The sequence below is a fragment of the Microcaecilia unicolor genome, chromosome 13 (assembly GCF_901765095.1).
Source record: "Microcaecilia unicolor chromosome 13, aMicUni1.1, whole genome shotgun sequence".
Lineage (NCBI taxonomy): Eukaryota > Metazoa > Chordata > Amphibia > Gymnophiona > Siphonopidae > Microcaecilia > Microcaecilia unicolor.
In genome coordinates, this window is record NC_044043.1 from 76,020,046 (window position 1) to 76,035,182 (window position 15,137).

The 15,137-nt window shown below is 43.5% G+C and overlaps 1 protein-coding gene across 4 annotated transcripts in view; it reads right to left on the reverse strand.

The window, feature by feature from the left end:
- MMEL1 (membrane metalloendopeptidase like 1) overlaps positions 1-15,137 on the reverse strand; it is a 172,721-nt gene that overhangs the window by 88,150 nt on the left and 69,434 nt on the right. For all 4 annotated transcript variants that reach the window (XM_030186088.1, XM_030186087.1, XM_030186090.1 and 1 more), the window contains exons 3-6: positions 4,228-4,287; positions 2,942-3,103; positions 2,369-2,449; positions 376-471 (exon numbers count right to left, since the gene is read on the reverse strand). In XM_030186088.1, the coding sequence (XP_030041948.1) occupies positions 376-471; positions 2,369-2,449; positions 2,942-3,103; positions 4,228-4,287 (399 nt within the window). The remainder of the gene's footprint in view (positions 1-375; positions 472-2,368; positions 2,450-2,941; positions 3,104-4,227; positions 4,288-15,137) is intronic.

A 15,137-nucleotide genomic window follows, 5' to 3' on the forward strand; every position in this document is an offset into this window, starting at 1 on the left:
TCGTGCAGATTTTGAAAGTGATACGTTCTTTGATTGGTAGCCAATGCAGTTTTTCTCAGAGTGGTTTAGGTAAAGGGATAGAGGGTTATGGATTTGATATACCACCTTTGTGTGGAACAACCAAATACTAAACAGAGTTGTGATCAGTGTGGTTGTAAAGTTTTAGACTAAAAATAATGTAATACAGGCTCACCCTATATTTTCTGAAGGATGTTTTTAAATGAGGTGTGAATTTGTGACTGATACTTCTGTTTATTAAGGTGTCCTCAAAGGAGATATAAACAGATGACATCAGCCTTCTAGTGATGAAAAATATCTGCAGAGAGATTTCATTGGACCCTATAAATTGGAATATCGTATGGACATACACGTTACCTTTAGTGAGATTCCAGTCTGCAGATGTCACTGGCCAGCCTCCAACCACATCTAAAAGCTCTAACAGGGGCAACGAATCCATCAGCTCTATGTAGCCTAGGAAAGAAGCAGAAAATCATTAATTGCTCTAATTATCTATAAGGCATGAGTTGACCTGTTTTGGATTCTGCTGCTAGTGGACTCCTCCTAGTTCAGATTATTGTCTAAATTGCAACATAAATCTGAAGACATTTTGGTGCACTATGGTGGAGCTCCTGGATGGAAGCCCAGCATCATGCTCCCTGAAAAATTTTTACTCCCCAGAAGCTGAAAGTCTAAGCGTTCACCTCCTGTCACAGACAGATAGTGCCTCAGTACAGAAGGCAGGAGGGGTAGGAAGGGGTTGGTGAAATCACAGCAGGAAACCAAGGAAGCTGACAGATACTGCTGCCTCATCCTTGAAAGTTGGCCCTTGCTCCAGAGATTCCCTTCAACTGAAAGAGATTTGACTTCTGTGCATTTACACCACAGAGATATTTAAATATTTCTATCATATCTCCTTTATTCTGCCTTACTTCCAAAGTATACAGATCGATATCTTTAAGCCTGCCCCCACATGCTTTATGATGAAAACTGACCACTTACTATTTTACTAGCCACTGACTCCATTTTGTTATATCTTGTTGAAGGTGGAGTCTCCAGAATTGTACTCTGAGGGGGTCCTTTTAATAAGCTTTGGTAAAAAGTGGCCTGCGGTAGTGTGGGTGGTGTTTTTGGAGCCCACCGGGCCATTTTTTTACTGCCTTTGGTAAAAAGGGCATTTTTTAAAAAGGGCCAAGAAATGGGCACACGCTAAAATGAAAACTAGCACACACCTATTTATGGCCTGAGCCCTTACTGCCACCCATTGATCTAACGGTAAGGGCTCACGTGCTACATGCGAGGTAACCGTTTGGCTCACGCCAACTGCCGATTACTGCCGGAAACACCGCACGTGGTAGAAAATAAAAATTTTTTTTTCTGCCACCGGAATGAGCACGCTCCAAATCCAAAATCCCCGCTGGGTGTGTGTGTGCATTAGCCTGGCGGTAGTCTCATTTTGGTGTGCGCTGCATGTGCATAGACCCTACCACAGCTTACTAAAAGGGTCCCTAAATGAGGTCTCCCTGGAGACTTATACAGATGCACTATCAAGTCCTTTTGTTCTGTTGGCCAGGGTTTTTTTTTTTTTTGAGAGGGTACTTGGGGGTACTGAGCACTGACATCTTTTCCATTGTCTGCTAAAATTGACGCATGGTCCCCAAGTTTTAACGAAAGAGCTCAGGCTCTACATACCAATTCTGCCTTGCCATAGATTCTGTGACTGATTGCAGGTGGGTCGGTCCATCAGTGATCACCCCAACTCTGAAAGGTGGCATCATTTGAGTACTAGCACCTTTTTCACTAGAAAAAATGCACTGCGGTTGGCTATACCTTTCCCTATGCAACCAATCATACTTCTGGCTTTTGCTGTAACCTCTTCTGTTTGGTCACCTTACGAACATCAGATATGACCACCCCCAAGTCCTGCTCCTCTATCATTCATAGAAGTACTTCAGATGTACTGCTTCCTTAAGTTTTTGCAGCCTTAATGCATGACCCTGCTTTTTTAGCATGAAGTCTTAACTGCCGTAACTAGACCATTCTTCAAGCTTCAGACTTCACTAGATCCCTCCTCATGTTATCCACACCTTCCAAGTTATGTACACTGTTGCAAACTTTGGTATCATCTGCAAAGAGGCAAACTTTTCCTGATAGTTCATCTAGAGTATGGCTTACAAAATGGTTAAAAAGACTGGACCAAGGACTGATCTCTATGGCAACACCATTGGTAACTGCCCTATCCTCAGAGGGAACTCCATTTACCACTACCGTCTGTCACCTCCCACTCAACCAGTTTCCAACCCAGTCAGTCACTTCAGGGCCCATGCCAACAGCTTTCAGTTTATTTATAAGTCGCTGATGCTCCACTTACTCTCGTTCATACAGGATTTATAAAGCGTCTTAGCTTTTTTGACGGCATCACGATCCTCATGGTCTGATGTCTCCAGTAAACCTAAGTGTGGGGCAGAAAGGTGGTTAGAAAAGTGAAGGAATCATTCAGAGAATTATGCTAGGAAAGCTCCTTATTCACTCAATCTTCATGTAGGATGGAATAATACCTGTAGTACTAATTCTAACCATGTAAAGCATTTTGAAGAGGGATGGAATAACTTTTAGTATTTCCCAATTACAATGATGCTGCTGTCGTCAATCTCTAGGGGCTAAATTTCAAGCACAGATTAGAATGGATATAATGAAGAAAGCCATCTGTATGCTTAGGAATATAAATGGGTAAGAGCAAAGGTTCATGTAGCCCAGAATCCTATCTTTGACAGCAGCAAGCAGGGGTTCCTTAGAGGAAGTATAAAAGAGATAGGTAATGCAGAATAGCCCACCCTTCCAGGTTCTAGCTATTTAAGAGCATACAAATGAGCTCCGATCAAGGTTATAAAAAGAATGTTCAATGTAGGTAACATGTTGTAAGACATTTAACTTTCACCCTCACCTTTAAGGATGATTTCTAGTTCATCTCTTAGTATGTCGAAAATGCTGTAGCGTGAGTTGGCCTCGGGAATGACATGTCTGCTTAGCCAGCCACCACAGGCATACTTGTAGAAGTCTTGGCAAGGTTCGACGGTTGGGTCCATGTTCTGAATTATACGGGCAGCTGTCCAGGCAAAACCAGGAGATGAACTTAAGAGAGATATGCAGAAGAGCCCCAATCCAGAACTACCGCTGGGCTGCCGTAGCCCCCAGTGTGTGCCATTTCAGTGCTATGGAAATTTATTTCCATATTTTTACCACCAGGGTTATCCAGCGGTAATCAGACAGTGCTGTACGTTGCCCGGTTACCGCTGGGTTACCTCGAGAGCCCTTACCGCCACCTCAGTGGGTGGCAGTAAGTACTCTCCCCCGATATAACCACATGACAAGTACGAACTTACCACATAGCCATTTCTTTTTACCTTCTGCATTCAAAGGGGCCTCGGCCCACTGCAAAAACACGCACTGCCGCTAGCGGGGGCCCCTTTCTCCAGATGTATCCTTAAAGATAGATTCTAAATGAAAGCATTGGGTATCATAGACTCTAGACTTACTTATGAATTCCAGATCAATGCCCTTGTGAGGAACTTCTTTTACCACTTACATAAACTTCATGGGATTATATCATCTTTACGTTTATTAAGGTTTCGAATGATTGCGCAGGCAATTTTAATTCCTTTACTTGATTATTGCAATTCATTGTATCATAACATTAATAAACAACAAACGTACCATCTTCAATTAATGCAAAATATGGTTGCTCGCTTGATATATGGTTTAGGAAAATTTAGTGAAGTTAGCCCTTTATTAGAAAAATTGCATTGGCTAAAAGTGGAATCCCACATTCAATTTAAGATAGCCTATCAAGTATATAAATGTGTCTATGGTATGAATAAAGTTATGATAGCACAGTTGAGAAGCACAAAGAATTTGACACTTGACATTCCTTCATCAAAGGAAACGATACCGAAATCTATTTGCGAACGCTCTTTTGCGTTTCCGAGTCCTAAAGTATGGAATAGAATACCATTATCTATAAGATAGCTATCCAACTGTAGCCTCTTTCATAAAGTTTGAAAATCCTATTTGTTTACTTTGTAGAATTAGGTCTTAAGTCATATTAAGATATGAATTATATATTATATCTATATAAGATATCTAATCTTATTGTAAACCACCTTGAGAAATATACGAAAGTGGTATAGAAGAATCGTAATAGAATAGAATAGACATAACATTCATACTTGCCTGCTGTTACACATCTTGAAGTTGTGCATACGTTCTTTGAACTGGTGGAATACTGGGCTTCTGTCAAAAGAATAATATTTAGGCATCATTAGAGCCAATCTGACTAAGGCATAGTTTAATCTTTAGTGAACTTAATGTGGGCAAAAAGTGATAGAGAAGGCTGATGCCCCTCCATGGCTTCCCAAAAGCAGACGCAGCCCAATGAGTACCTGAATTCTATCTTTGAGGGGTCGCTCTTAGATGGGTGATTAGGTAGGACAGAGCTTCCATGCCCACTACATTAGTGTATCCTGGTAGAGGGTTGTTTTTTTAGGGGGAATGTTGGGGAAGATGTGGATGCTTAGCTGCTGGACACATGAAAGGCAATTTCATAACTATGAACTCAGGGGTGCATGCCCCTTTGACTGTAACTGCAGAGGGCACTCAGGGGTATAAACCCCTTCGCCTGTAACTGCAGAGGGTGCTCAGGTTTATAAGACCCTTTGCCTGTAACTGCAGAGGGTGCTCAGGGGTATGCGACCCTTTGCCTGTAACTGCGGAGGGTGCTCAGGGGTATACGACCCTTTGCCTGTAACTGCGGAGGGTGCTCAGGGGTATATGACCCTTTGCCTGTAACTGTGGAGGGTGCTCAGGGGTATAATACCCTTTGCCTGTAACTGCAGAGGGCACTCAGGTGTATACGACCCTTTGCATGTAACTTCTGGTCTATAACGGGTATAACTGTGGGCTCCTAAATGTTAGGCATACCGATACCCTTTTATATTAACATTCTGTAACTGTATCTGGGCACCAATGTTCCTTCTAACCTCAGCCAGAGTCCTCCATCTACATTCCTGCCAGTAGGGGGTGCTGTTTCACTATCACAGTTTCAATCTGAAATTTCCACCAGGGGGGTACGCTGGCGTAGTGACAGTCTCATTTGGGAGCACGCTGCACTCACGTAGAGCCTACCGCAGCTTAGTAAAAGGACCCCATAGTTACAGATTGAAATAATAACAATGGTTCCTGTCAGAACAGATAATACAAACTATCTAAACAGAGTGGCATTGGCAACTGCAGTCAGTTACGTGCTAACCTAAGAGTGATTTTCTATCTTTAGCAATATGTACTTGTCTGTTCAGTTTAGCTTTTCTGATGATTTTTTTTTAGACATTTTGTAGTTGTGGAAGGTTTTCTCTGTCACTTCCCTTTCATTACGGGCAAGACTTCCTTTTTTCAGAACTTTCTCATCCTTGCAATGCATTTCCTATTGTGTTTTACTTTCTTTTTGGCAAACTTTGCAAGGTCCTTTTTTAAAATACTTCACATTTCCTTTCCATGCTTCACTACCCCCCCCCCCCCCCCCACCCACACACACGAATTCTGTGTCCTGGTTGACCTTCACCAAATGTTTTATGCAGTTCAGCTAGCAAGTCAAAGTCCGTTTTACAATCTACAACTTAAGGGGCCCTTTTACTAAGTGGCGCCACCGCTCGGCAATCCGGAACTACTGCCAACCCAACACGGGAGCCGGTGGCAGTTTTACCCCCAGTGCAGGGCTGCCGAGAGACTGAGCCGGGCCCAGGGCAAGGCCTGGCCCCCCCAGGATCGCTGCGCCGCAGGATCGTCGCCCCCACGCCTCCCCAAGGATTGCCCCCCACTCCTCAATCACTACTGCTGTCGCCACCCTCTCCTGCTCCCAGGCCGCCGGCGTCGCAGTTCCCAGTCTCCACCCACCTACCCTCTGTTCCCTTCTGCCTGTCATCCGACCCACTTCACTTAAATTAAAAAAAAATCTCTAAAGCGGCAGGTGCAGCGCCTTCTGTGCGAAAGCGGCAGATCGCCTCAGGCGGGCCTTCCCTCACTGTGTCCCGCCCTCGCGGAAATAGGAAGTTATATCAGAGGAAGGCGGGACACAGTGAGGGAAGACCTGCCCGAGGCGATCTGCCGCTTTCACACAGAAGGTGCTGTGCTGCTGCTTTAGAGGTGTTTTTTTTAAATGCAGGGGGTCGGACAACAGAGAGAAGGGAGATGAGAGTAGGCAGGTGAAGATGGGACTGCGGTGCCAGCGGCCTGGGAGCAGGAGAGGGCGAGAGACTCCGGTGCCGGGCCCTCCTTGGTGGTCTGGGCGCAGGGAATTTTGCCCCCCCCTGCCCCTCCTCTCAGCGGCCCTGCCCCAGTGTGTGGCATTTCCAGCGCTAGTGGAAATATTTGAAAAATATTTCTGCAGGGGGTTACCTGGCAGTAATCCAGCAGTGCCTCGCACTACCTAATTACCGCTGGGTTAGTGTGCGAGCCCCTACCGCCACCTCAGTGGGTGGTGGTAAGTGCTTCCCCCCACATAAGTACATAAGTAATGCCATACTGGGAAAAGACCAAGGGTCCATCGAGCCCAGCATCCTGTCCATGACAGCGGCCAATCCAGGCCAAGGGCACCTGGCGAGCTTCCCAAACGTACAAACATTCTATACATGTTATTCCTGGAATTGTGGATTTTTCCCCAAGTCCATTTAGTAGCGGTTTATGGACTTGTCCTTTAGGAAACCGTCCAACCCCTTTTTAAACTCTGCTAAGCTAACCGCCTTCACTACATTCTCCGGCAACGAATTCCAGAGTTTAATTACACGTTGGGTGAAGAAACATTTTCTCCGATTTGTTTTAAATTTACTACACTGTAGTTTCATCGCATGCCCCCTAGTCCTAGTATTTTTGGAAAGCGTGAACAGATGCTTCACATCCACCTGTTCCACTCCACTCACTATTTTATATACCTCTATCATGTCTCCCCTCAGCCATCTCTTCTCCAAGCTGAAAAGCCCTAGCCTCCTTAGTCTTTCTTCATAGGGAAGTTGTCCCATCCCCGCTATCATTTTAGTCGCCCTTCGCTGCACCTTTTCCAATTCTACTATATCTTTCTTGAGTTTCTACATGCTGTGGTAAAAAGGGCATCAGAGCGTGGCAAAACCGGCTCCCGCCACTAGCGCAGGGCCCTTTTTGCCCTAAGTTTTCTGTTCTTCATCTTATCTCAAATGATAACAGGTTATGGGTGCTCTTTCCCAGCTCCCCTAGGATGCTAGATGGACCATTGGTCTGACCCAGTATGGCTATTCTTATGTAAACCACTTTGAATGTAGTTGCAAAAACTACAGAAAGGCAGTATATCAAATCCCATTCCCTTTCCTTCTTTGGGAGGAAGTTAGCATGCTGCATTAGGACACTAACCTACATTATTTGCTGCATTGGGCTGGCGGTAGTCCTGAAAGAGCGAGCAGTAAGCCCATGATGGGATTTTCGCCTCTCTGTAAAAGGTCCCCTAAGGGACCTTTTACTAAGCTGCAGTAGGCATTAAATATGCTTACCGCTGCAAAAAAAAAAAATGGCTTACTGTGAACGTGCTGAGGTGTCTCATGGTAATTTTTAGATGTGCAACAAAAAAGCAGAGAGGAAAATCCTCACGCAAATCAAAGGCAAAGGAATCGAAAAAGTGAGGACAAATGTAGAGGAGATCCAAAAAACTTTATTGATGATCGGATAATGACCCGACATGGCCGTGTTTCAGCATCAAAGCCTGCATCAGGGGTCAAACAAATCTTTTCTGGTTGATGTTCGATTAGAAACCAACAGAAAATGTGGTAAAAAAATAACATTTAGGGGCCCTTTTACTAAGTTGTCTAAGGGCCTACACACATACAGCGCGTGTCGAATTGGCACTACCAATTCTGAATTTGGCATGCGCCAAATCCCGCGGTAGAAAATAATTTTCTATTTTCTACCGTGGGCCACTTACCTGGTGGTAAACAGCAGTTGGCATGTGCTCTATGCTTACCGCAAGGGTAGTGCGTGAGAGCTTACTGCTAGGTCAGTGGGTGGCAGTAAATGGATGTGCACTGGTTTCAATTTTAGCACAAGTCCATTTTTTGGCCCCTTAAAAATGCCCTTTTTTCTAGATGTGGTAAAAAAAATGTCCCAGAACGTACCCAAAAGATGCGCTCACTCTACCGAAGGCCACTTTTTACTGCAGCTTAGTAAAAGGACCCCTTATTTTTTAGTGCTGGGGTGGAAAGTGGGTGTGTTCTACGCTAATCAGTTAGCGCAGCTTCATTGCTGTGTGCTAACTAATTAGTGCATGCTATGGGGTCCTTTTACTGAGGTATGCTGAAAAATGGCTTGTGGTAGTGTAGGCGCGGGTAGTGTACATGCCAATGCATTTTCCAGCGCCTGTAAAAAAGGCTTTTTATTTAAATTTTTGCTGAAAATGGACATGCAGCAAAATAAAAATGGCTGTGTGTCCATTTTGGTCCTGAGACCTTACTGCCAGTCATTGACCTAGTGGTAAAGACTCACGCAGTAACCAGGTGGTAATGACCTACGCGTGTCAAGTGCCACTCGGTGCGCGTCTGATATGCGCATCCGAAAATAAAAATTATTTTTCAGATGTGCATATTGGACGCATGCCAAAAATAAAATTACCACAAGAGCCACATGGTAGCTGTGCAGTAACTCCATTTTGGCACACGGGCGTGTGTAGACGCTTACGCGACTTAATAAGAGGGTCCCTTAGTGCGTAAGCCCTTGGTACTTGCATAATGGGTGGCAGTAGGGGGCTCATGCACTAATGGCCATGTGCGTATGGGAAAATTAGCATGTGGCTGTTAGTAGGGAAAATAGAAAAATCATCAATTTTACTCCTGCAGTAAAATTGGCCTTATAGAACGACCCACGTAAGGGTGCGCTAAGGCCACTTTTTACTGCAGTTTGGTAAAAGGGACTCTAACATTGCTCTGGGGACCCGTTGCTGCTGGGGAAAATGGTAGAGGCTATTATTAAAAACAAAATTACAGAGCACATAAAGGACATGAAATACTGAGACCGAGTCAGCACGGCTTTTATGTGGGAAAATCTTGCCTGACCAAATTACTTCAATTCTTTGAAGGAGTAAACAAACATGTGGACAAAGAGGAGCCAGTTGATATCGTGTATCTGGATTTTCAAAAGGCGTTTGACAAGGTACCTCATGAAAGGCTACAGAGGAAATTGGAGGGTCATGGGATAGGAGGAAAAGTCCTATTGTGGATTAAAAACTGGTTGAAGGATAGGAAACAGAGAGTGGGGTTAAATGGGCAGTATTCACAATGGAGAAGCGTAGTTAGTGGGGTTCCTCAGGGGTCTGTGCTAGGACCGCTGCTTTTTAATATATTTATAAATGATTTAGAGATGGGAGTAACTAGCGAGGTAATTAAATTTGCTGATGAAACAAAGTTATTCAAAGTCATTAACTCACGACAGGATTGTGAAAAATTACAGAAGGACCTTACGAGACTGGGAGACTGGGCGGCTAGATGGCAGATGACGTTTAATGTGAACAAGTGCAAGGTGATGCATGTGGGAAAAAAGAACCCGAATTATAGCTACGTCATGCAAGGTTCCATGTTAGGGATTTGGGTGTCATCGTTGATAATACACTGAAACCTTCTGCTCAGTGTGCTGCTGCGGCTCGGAAAGCGAATAGAGTGTTGGGTATTATTAGGAAAGCTATGGAAAACAGGTGTGAGGATTATAATGCCGTTGTATCGCTCCATGGTGCGACCGCACCTTGAGTATTGTGTTCAATTCTGGTCGCCGCATCTCAAGAAAGATATAGTAGAATTGGAAAAGGTGCAGCGAAGGGCGACTAAAATGATAGCGGAGATGGGACGACTTCCCTATGAAGAAAGATTAAGGAGGTTAGGGCTATTCAGCTTGGAGAAGAGACGGCTGAGGGGAGACATGATAGAGGTATATAAAATAATGAGTGGAATGGAACAGGTGGATGTGAAGCGTCTGTTCACGCTTTCCAAAAATACTAGGACTAGGGGGCATGCGATGAAACTACAGTGTAGTAAATTTAAAACAAATCGTAGAAAATGTTTCTTCACCCAACGCGTAATTAAACTCTGGAATCCGTTGCCGGAGAACATGGTGAAGGCGGTTAGCTTGGCAGAGTTTAAAAAGGGGTTGGACGGTTTCCTAAAGGACAAGTCCATAAACCGCTACTAAATGGATTTGGGAAAAATCCACAATTCCAGGAATAACATGTATAGAATGTTTGTACGTTTGGGAAGCTTGCCAGGTGCCCTTGGCCTGGATTGGCCGCTGACGTGGACAAGATGCTGGGCTCCATGGACCCTTGGTCTTTTCCCAGTGTGGCATTACTTATGTACTTATGAAATTTGAATTTATGTCATTGGCATCCAAGTGACCTCAAAAATTGTGAACAATGCTATTTTTGGATTATTCTTATGGAGAAATAAACAGGCTCAAGGTTTTGCTTAGTTTTTCCCATCGTTCTGAATTCTAGTATTGTTGTGTACACTGCTTTGAGTGAATTCCTTCAAAAAGGCAGCAAATAAATCCTAATAAATAAAAGTGTTTTTTCCATTACCTCTGCTCTCTCTGTTTCCCTCCCTAAATAGTCACATCTTGCTGCAAACTTCTGTCTGCAGTGACATTTAAATTTCCCAATGAAACTGCTACAGAACTGCAGCCAGAATGCCCAGCCCTCTCCGACCCAAGCATGAGGTGAGCGACTACAAGCTGTACTCACTTCTGATAGCTTTTAGAACATTTTAAGGCAATTGAATTATGAGTGTTTATAAAAGTTACACAAATGGACAGTAGCCAGGGCTGAAGTCTTGGTAATAGTGATTACAAGATTCAAACTTGGAGTAATTGGAACCCCCCCCCCCCCCTTTTCCTGCAGAAAGCTAGAAACTACATGTTGAGGGATTCAGTGCAAGAAATTGCTGTCATTTATTTTCTGTTTTCTAGTTACGTTGTGTTAGAAACTCTATCTGAGGTGGAAGTTCCTGATCCAAGATAATGTTGCAGTACAATCCTTCTCCCCCAAATTTCTGTGGCCTCTGTTTGACTCTTCCTGGTATATGTGTGTGAAAGAATGAGAGTCTTTTTATTTGACACAGCACTGCATGGCAAGTTTATAATAAACCTCTCTTAAATTTATTGGGTGCGTTCTGCAAAGTAAGAAGTCCAAGTTTAGAAATGTATTTGGGAAGGATAATATGATCTGTTAATTTGCCAGAAGATATGAAAACTATATATGTTTGAACTGGATCCCAGATGCCCTGGAAAAAATGGGATTTGGCCAAGGTGACGCAGAGAATAAAAAAAAGAAGTCAGCTTGAACTCATGTCCCAAGATTTCTGTTGTCCTGCAAGTCCACCCACCTAAATGATCAGGCTGGAACAGTTCTGACTGCTAATGACCCTTTAAGATTTTTATTCAAGCGCAACATAGGTGAAAATAACAAAGACAGTCAACGAGGATTGACATCAATAGGGAAAAAGAATGAACTATGACAACCAGGAGCCCAATTATAGGGGCCCTTTTTTCTAAGCCGCGTAGGTGTCAACGCGCACCCAATGTGCGCCAAAATGGAGTTACCACCTGGCTACCGCTTGGCTCTTGCAGTAATTTCATTGCTTGCGCGCGTCCGATACACGCATCTGAAAAATAATTTTTATTTTGGACACACATATTGGGTGCGCACCAAGTGGCATTTCATGTGCGTAGGTCATTACCGCCCGGTTACCGCATGAGAATTTACCGCTAGGTCAATGGCTGGCGGTAAGGTCTCAGACCCAAAATGGACATGCGGCAATTTTCATTTTGCTGCACGTCCATTTTCGGCAAAAATTAAGGGGTCTTTTTACTAAGATGTGCTGAAAAATGGCCTGTGGTAGTGTAGACGCGTGTTTGGGGTGCACGCAGAATCATTTTTCAGCGCACCTGCAAAAATTGCCTTTTTAAAAAAATATTTAGGTATGACCATTTGCACCAACGAAAACGTGATACAAATGCCTGCGCCTAAGCTCCCTTAATTCTATAGTTATGCACATAATTAAAAGTCACGCCACCAATATGCCCCTATCTGCCCATGGCCCTTCCATTTCCACACCCCCTTTCCAACTCACGAGAAAAATTTAAGTGCAGATCCCACACCTAAATTAACGCATGTAAATGTTAATTGAATCTAATTAGTGACAATAATTGTGTGTTTAAATAGCCAATTATTGGTGCTAATTAGCTCATTATTCAATTAAAATGCATGCGCAAATTGGGCATGCAGGAGTATGTGTGCATTTTTTAGCACTTTTTATAGAATTAAGGAGTTAACACACATGAAAACACACCGCAAAATGTGTTAAAGTGTTTTGCAGTAAGTAACCTGTTTATAAGGTCCTTTTATTAAAGGGTTGGCACACGGCAAGAGTCAAGAAGGTTGCATGAGTATAAGATCTTGTAATGAAGAGGCGGGGCTTTCTCCAAAGGAACACTCTTTTGGAGACAACCAATAGAAAAAAATGATGAACCTTGTCTAAATATCTGGAGGTCAATTTTCAGCAGCAGAAAAACACCCAATGTACCTGAATATAACTCACCTTGAGCTACTACTGAGAAAGGTGTGAGCAAAATCCAAATAAATAAATAAATAAATAAATAAATAAATAAATAACATATTGAGGTAATTTCATTATAGGATCTTTATGTGTCGTCAAAAAGTATCTATTTTATAAAGACAACTGAGGAACCTATGTAGCTTGGCTTCTTAACCGGCTCCCCTTGGATGTCCAGTTTTGTAAAATCTGGTACTTACACATGCAAGAGGCAGCACTTACATGCATGGTGGAATTCAAAATCAGCCCCTTGCATATGTAAGCTCTGGCATTCAAGTTCAGAGCCCTGAGTGATGCTGTTCATTTTTTTTTTTAATGTTTCTTTGTAAAGTAGGTGCTTTCAGGTGATTGTTTGCAAATGAAATAAGAACAGGGTGGAACAAACTTCATCTGCAATTATTCATAGGGATCTCACATTCTACAGATAATATCCTAAAGCATAGTATATTTCCTAAATATCAGACAGAAACAAAAAAAAAAAAGGCAAAGATCTGCCACAGAAATAGCAAACCAAAAGAAAAAAAGCAGATAAAAAAAAAATGGAACAGGGGGGGTAACAGAAGAAGTGGTTTATTACAAGTTACCCGACGTGGCCACGTTTCGCCCTCAGGTTGCGTCAGGGGTACAAAAAACTAGTAGGGGTAAAAAGCAAAGTGAACCCCTAAAAGTAGTCATATAACCACCTTACATAAGTGCTTCCCAAGCTTACTCAGTCAACATAGCATTGCTAAGACTGCTGAGTAAGCTTGGGAAGCACTTATGTAAGGTGGTTATATGACTACTTTTAGGGGTTCACTTTGCTTTTTACCCCTACTAGTTTTTTGTACCCCTGACGCAGCCTGAGGGTGAAACGTGGCCACGTCGGGTAACTTGTAAAAAACCACTTCTGTTACCCTCCTGTTCCATTTTTTTGTCTTTTTTGATCTGCTTTTTTCTTTTGGTTTGCTGTTTCCTAAACATGACATATTTACTTGATAGCCGTCTTGTATTATTATCAGGCGATTGGCATGAGCAGAATAAGAGAGCCTCTTTGTTTTCTTAGTCTGCTGGAAGACAGAGTCCTCTTCATGTGCCATTTCAAAAGGCAGCAAAGAAATATATTACGCTACCATTGAACTAAAAAATAAGTTATAACAAGGCTCACTGTTTTTACTGTTTGGTTGGTTTTCTCTAACTTCTCATTAGTAGCTCTCACAGTACTTGGAAGGTAAGAGGTCTTTCAGATCATGGAAAAGAGAGAAGGTCATGTGAACAAAAACAAAAGGCAGATAAAAGAAGCGCAACCTATGGACACAATAGGCCTTAGGGCAGCTGGGTCGAAACCAACAGGCCCACAACTCCTTGGAAATCAATTAGGTCAATGACAGCACATTGATGATGAGTAGATTCTACTGGAGAAATAGCCCAGTAGGGCAGCGGACTGAGAACTCAGAAAACCAGGGTTCAAATCCCACTGACAGTCCCTGTGACCTTGGGCAAGTTACTTAACCCTTCATTGCCCCAGGTACAAACTTTGGGGGCCTTTTACTAAGCTGTGGTAAGTACTAATGCGTGTTTACCACAACTAAAATGGGCTTATTGTGGGACGTCCTCAGGTATCCCGCGGAAGTTTTGGGATTGGCACATGCTTTTTTAGTGTTGGGGTCAGGTCCGGGGGTGGAGAGTAGGCATGTTCTGCACTAACCAGCACGGCTTCATCGCTGCACGCTAACTGAATAGCGTGTGGTTAGGGCGTAAGCCCTTACTGCCTACAAAATAGATGGTGGTAAGGGACCACGAGCTAATGGTTAATGGTAAAATTAGTGCGTGGTCATTAAAAAGAAAAATTACCCCTGTGGTAAAAATGGCCTTAGTGTGTGGGAATGACTTGAGTAAGGATGCATTAAGGTCACATTTTACCATAGTTTGGTAAAAGGGCCTCTTAGATTGTCAGTCCTCTGGGCACAAGGAAATACGTGGAGGGGCATAATCGAAAAGGACGCCCAAGTTTTGCTGAGGACGTCCTCACAAAACGTCCCAGCAAAGGGGCAGGTAACCCGTATAATCCAAACAAGATGGACGTCCATCTTTCATTTCAATAATATGGTCGGAGATGCCCAAATCGGAAAATTCAGGTAGTCCTTTTGGTCGTTTCTGATTTTCAGTGATAATGGAAACAAAGGACGCTCATCTCAGAAATGACCAAATGCAAGCCCTTTGGTCGTGGAAGGAGCCAGCATTCGTAGTGCACTGGTCCCCCTGACATGCCAGGACACCAACCGGGCACCCTAGGGGGCACTGCAGTGGACTTCATAAAATGCTCCCAGGTACATAACTCCCTTACATTGTGTGCTGAGCCCCCCACCCCCCCAAACCCCACTACCCACAACTGTACACCACTACCATAGCCCTTACGGGTGAAGGGGACACCTAGATGTGGGTACACATTTACCACCACAAGTGTAACAGGTAGGGGGGGATGGGCCTAGGTCCGCCTGC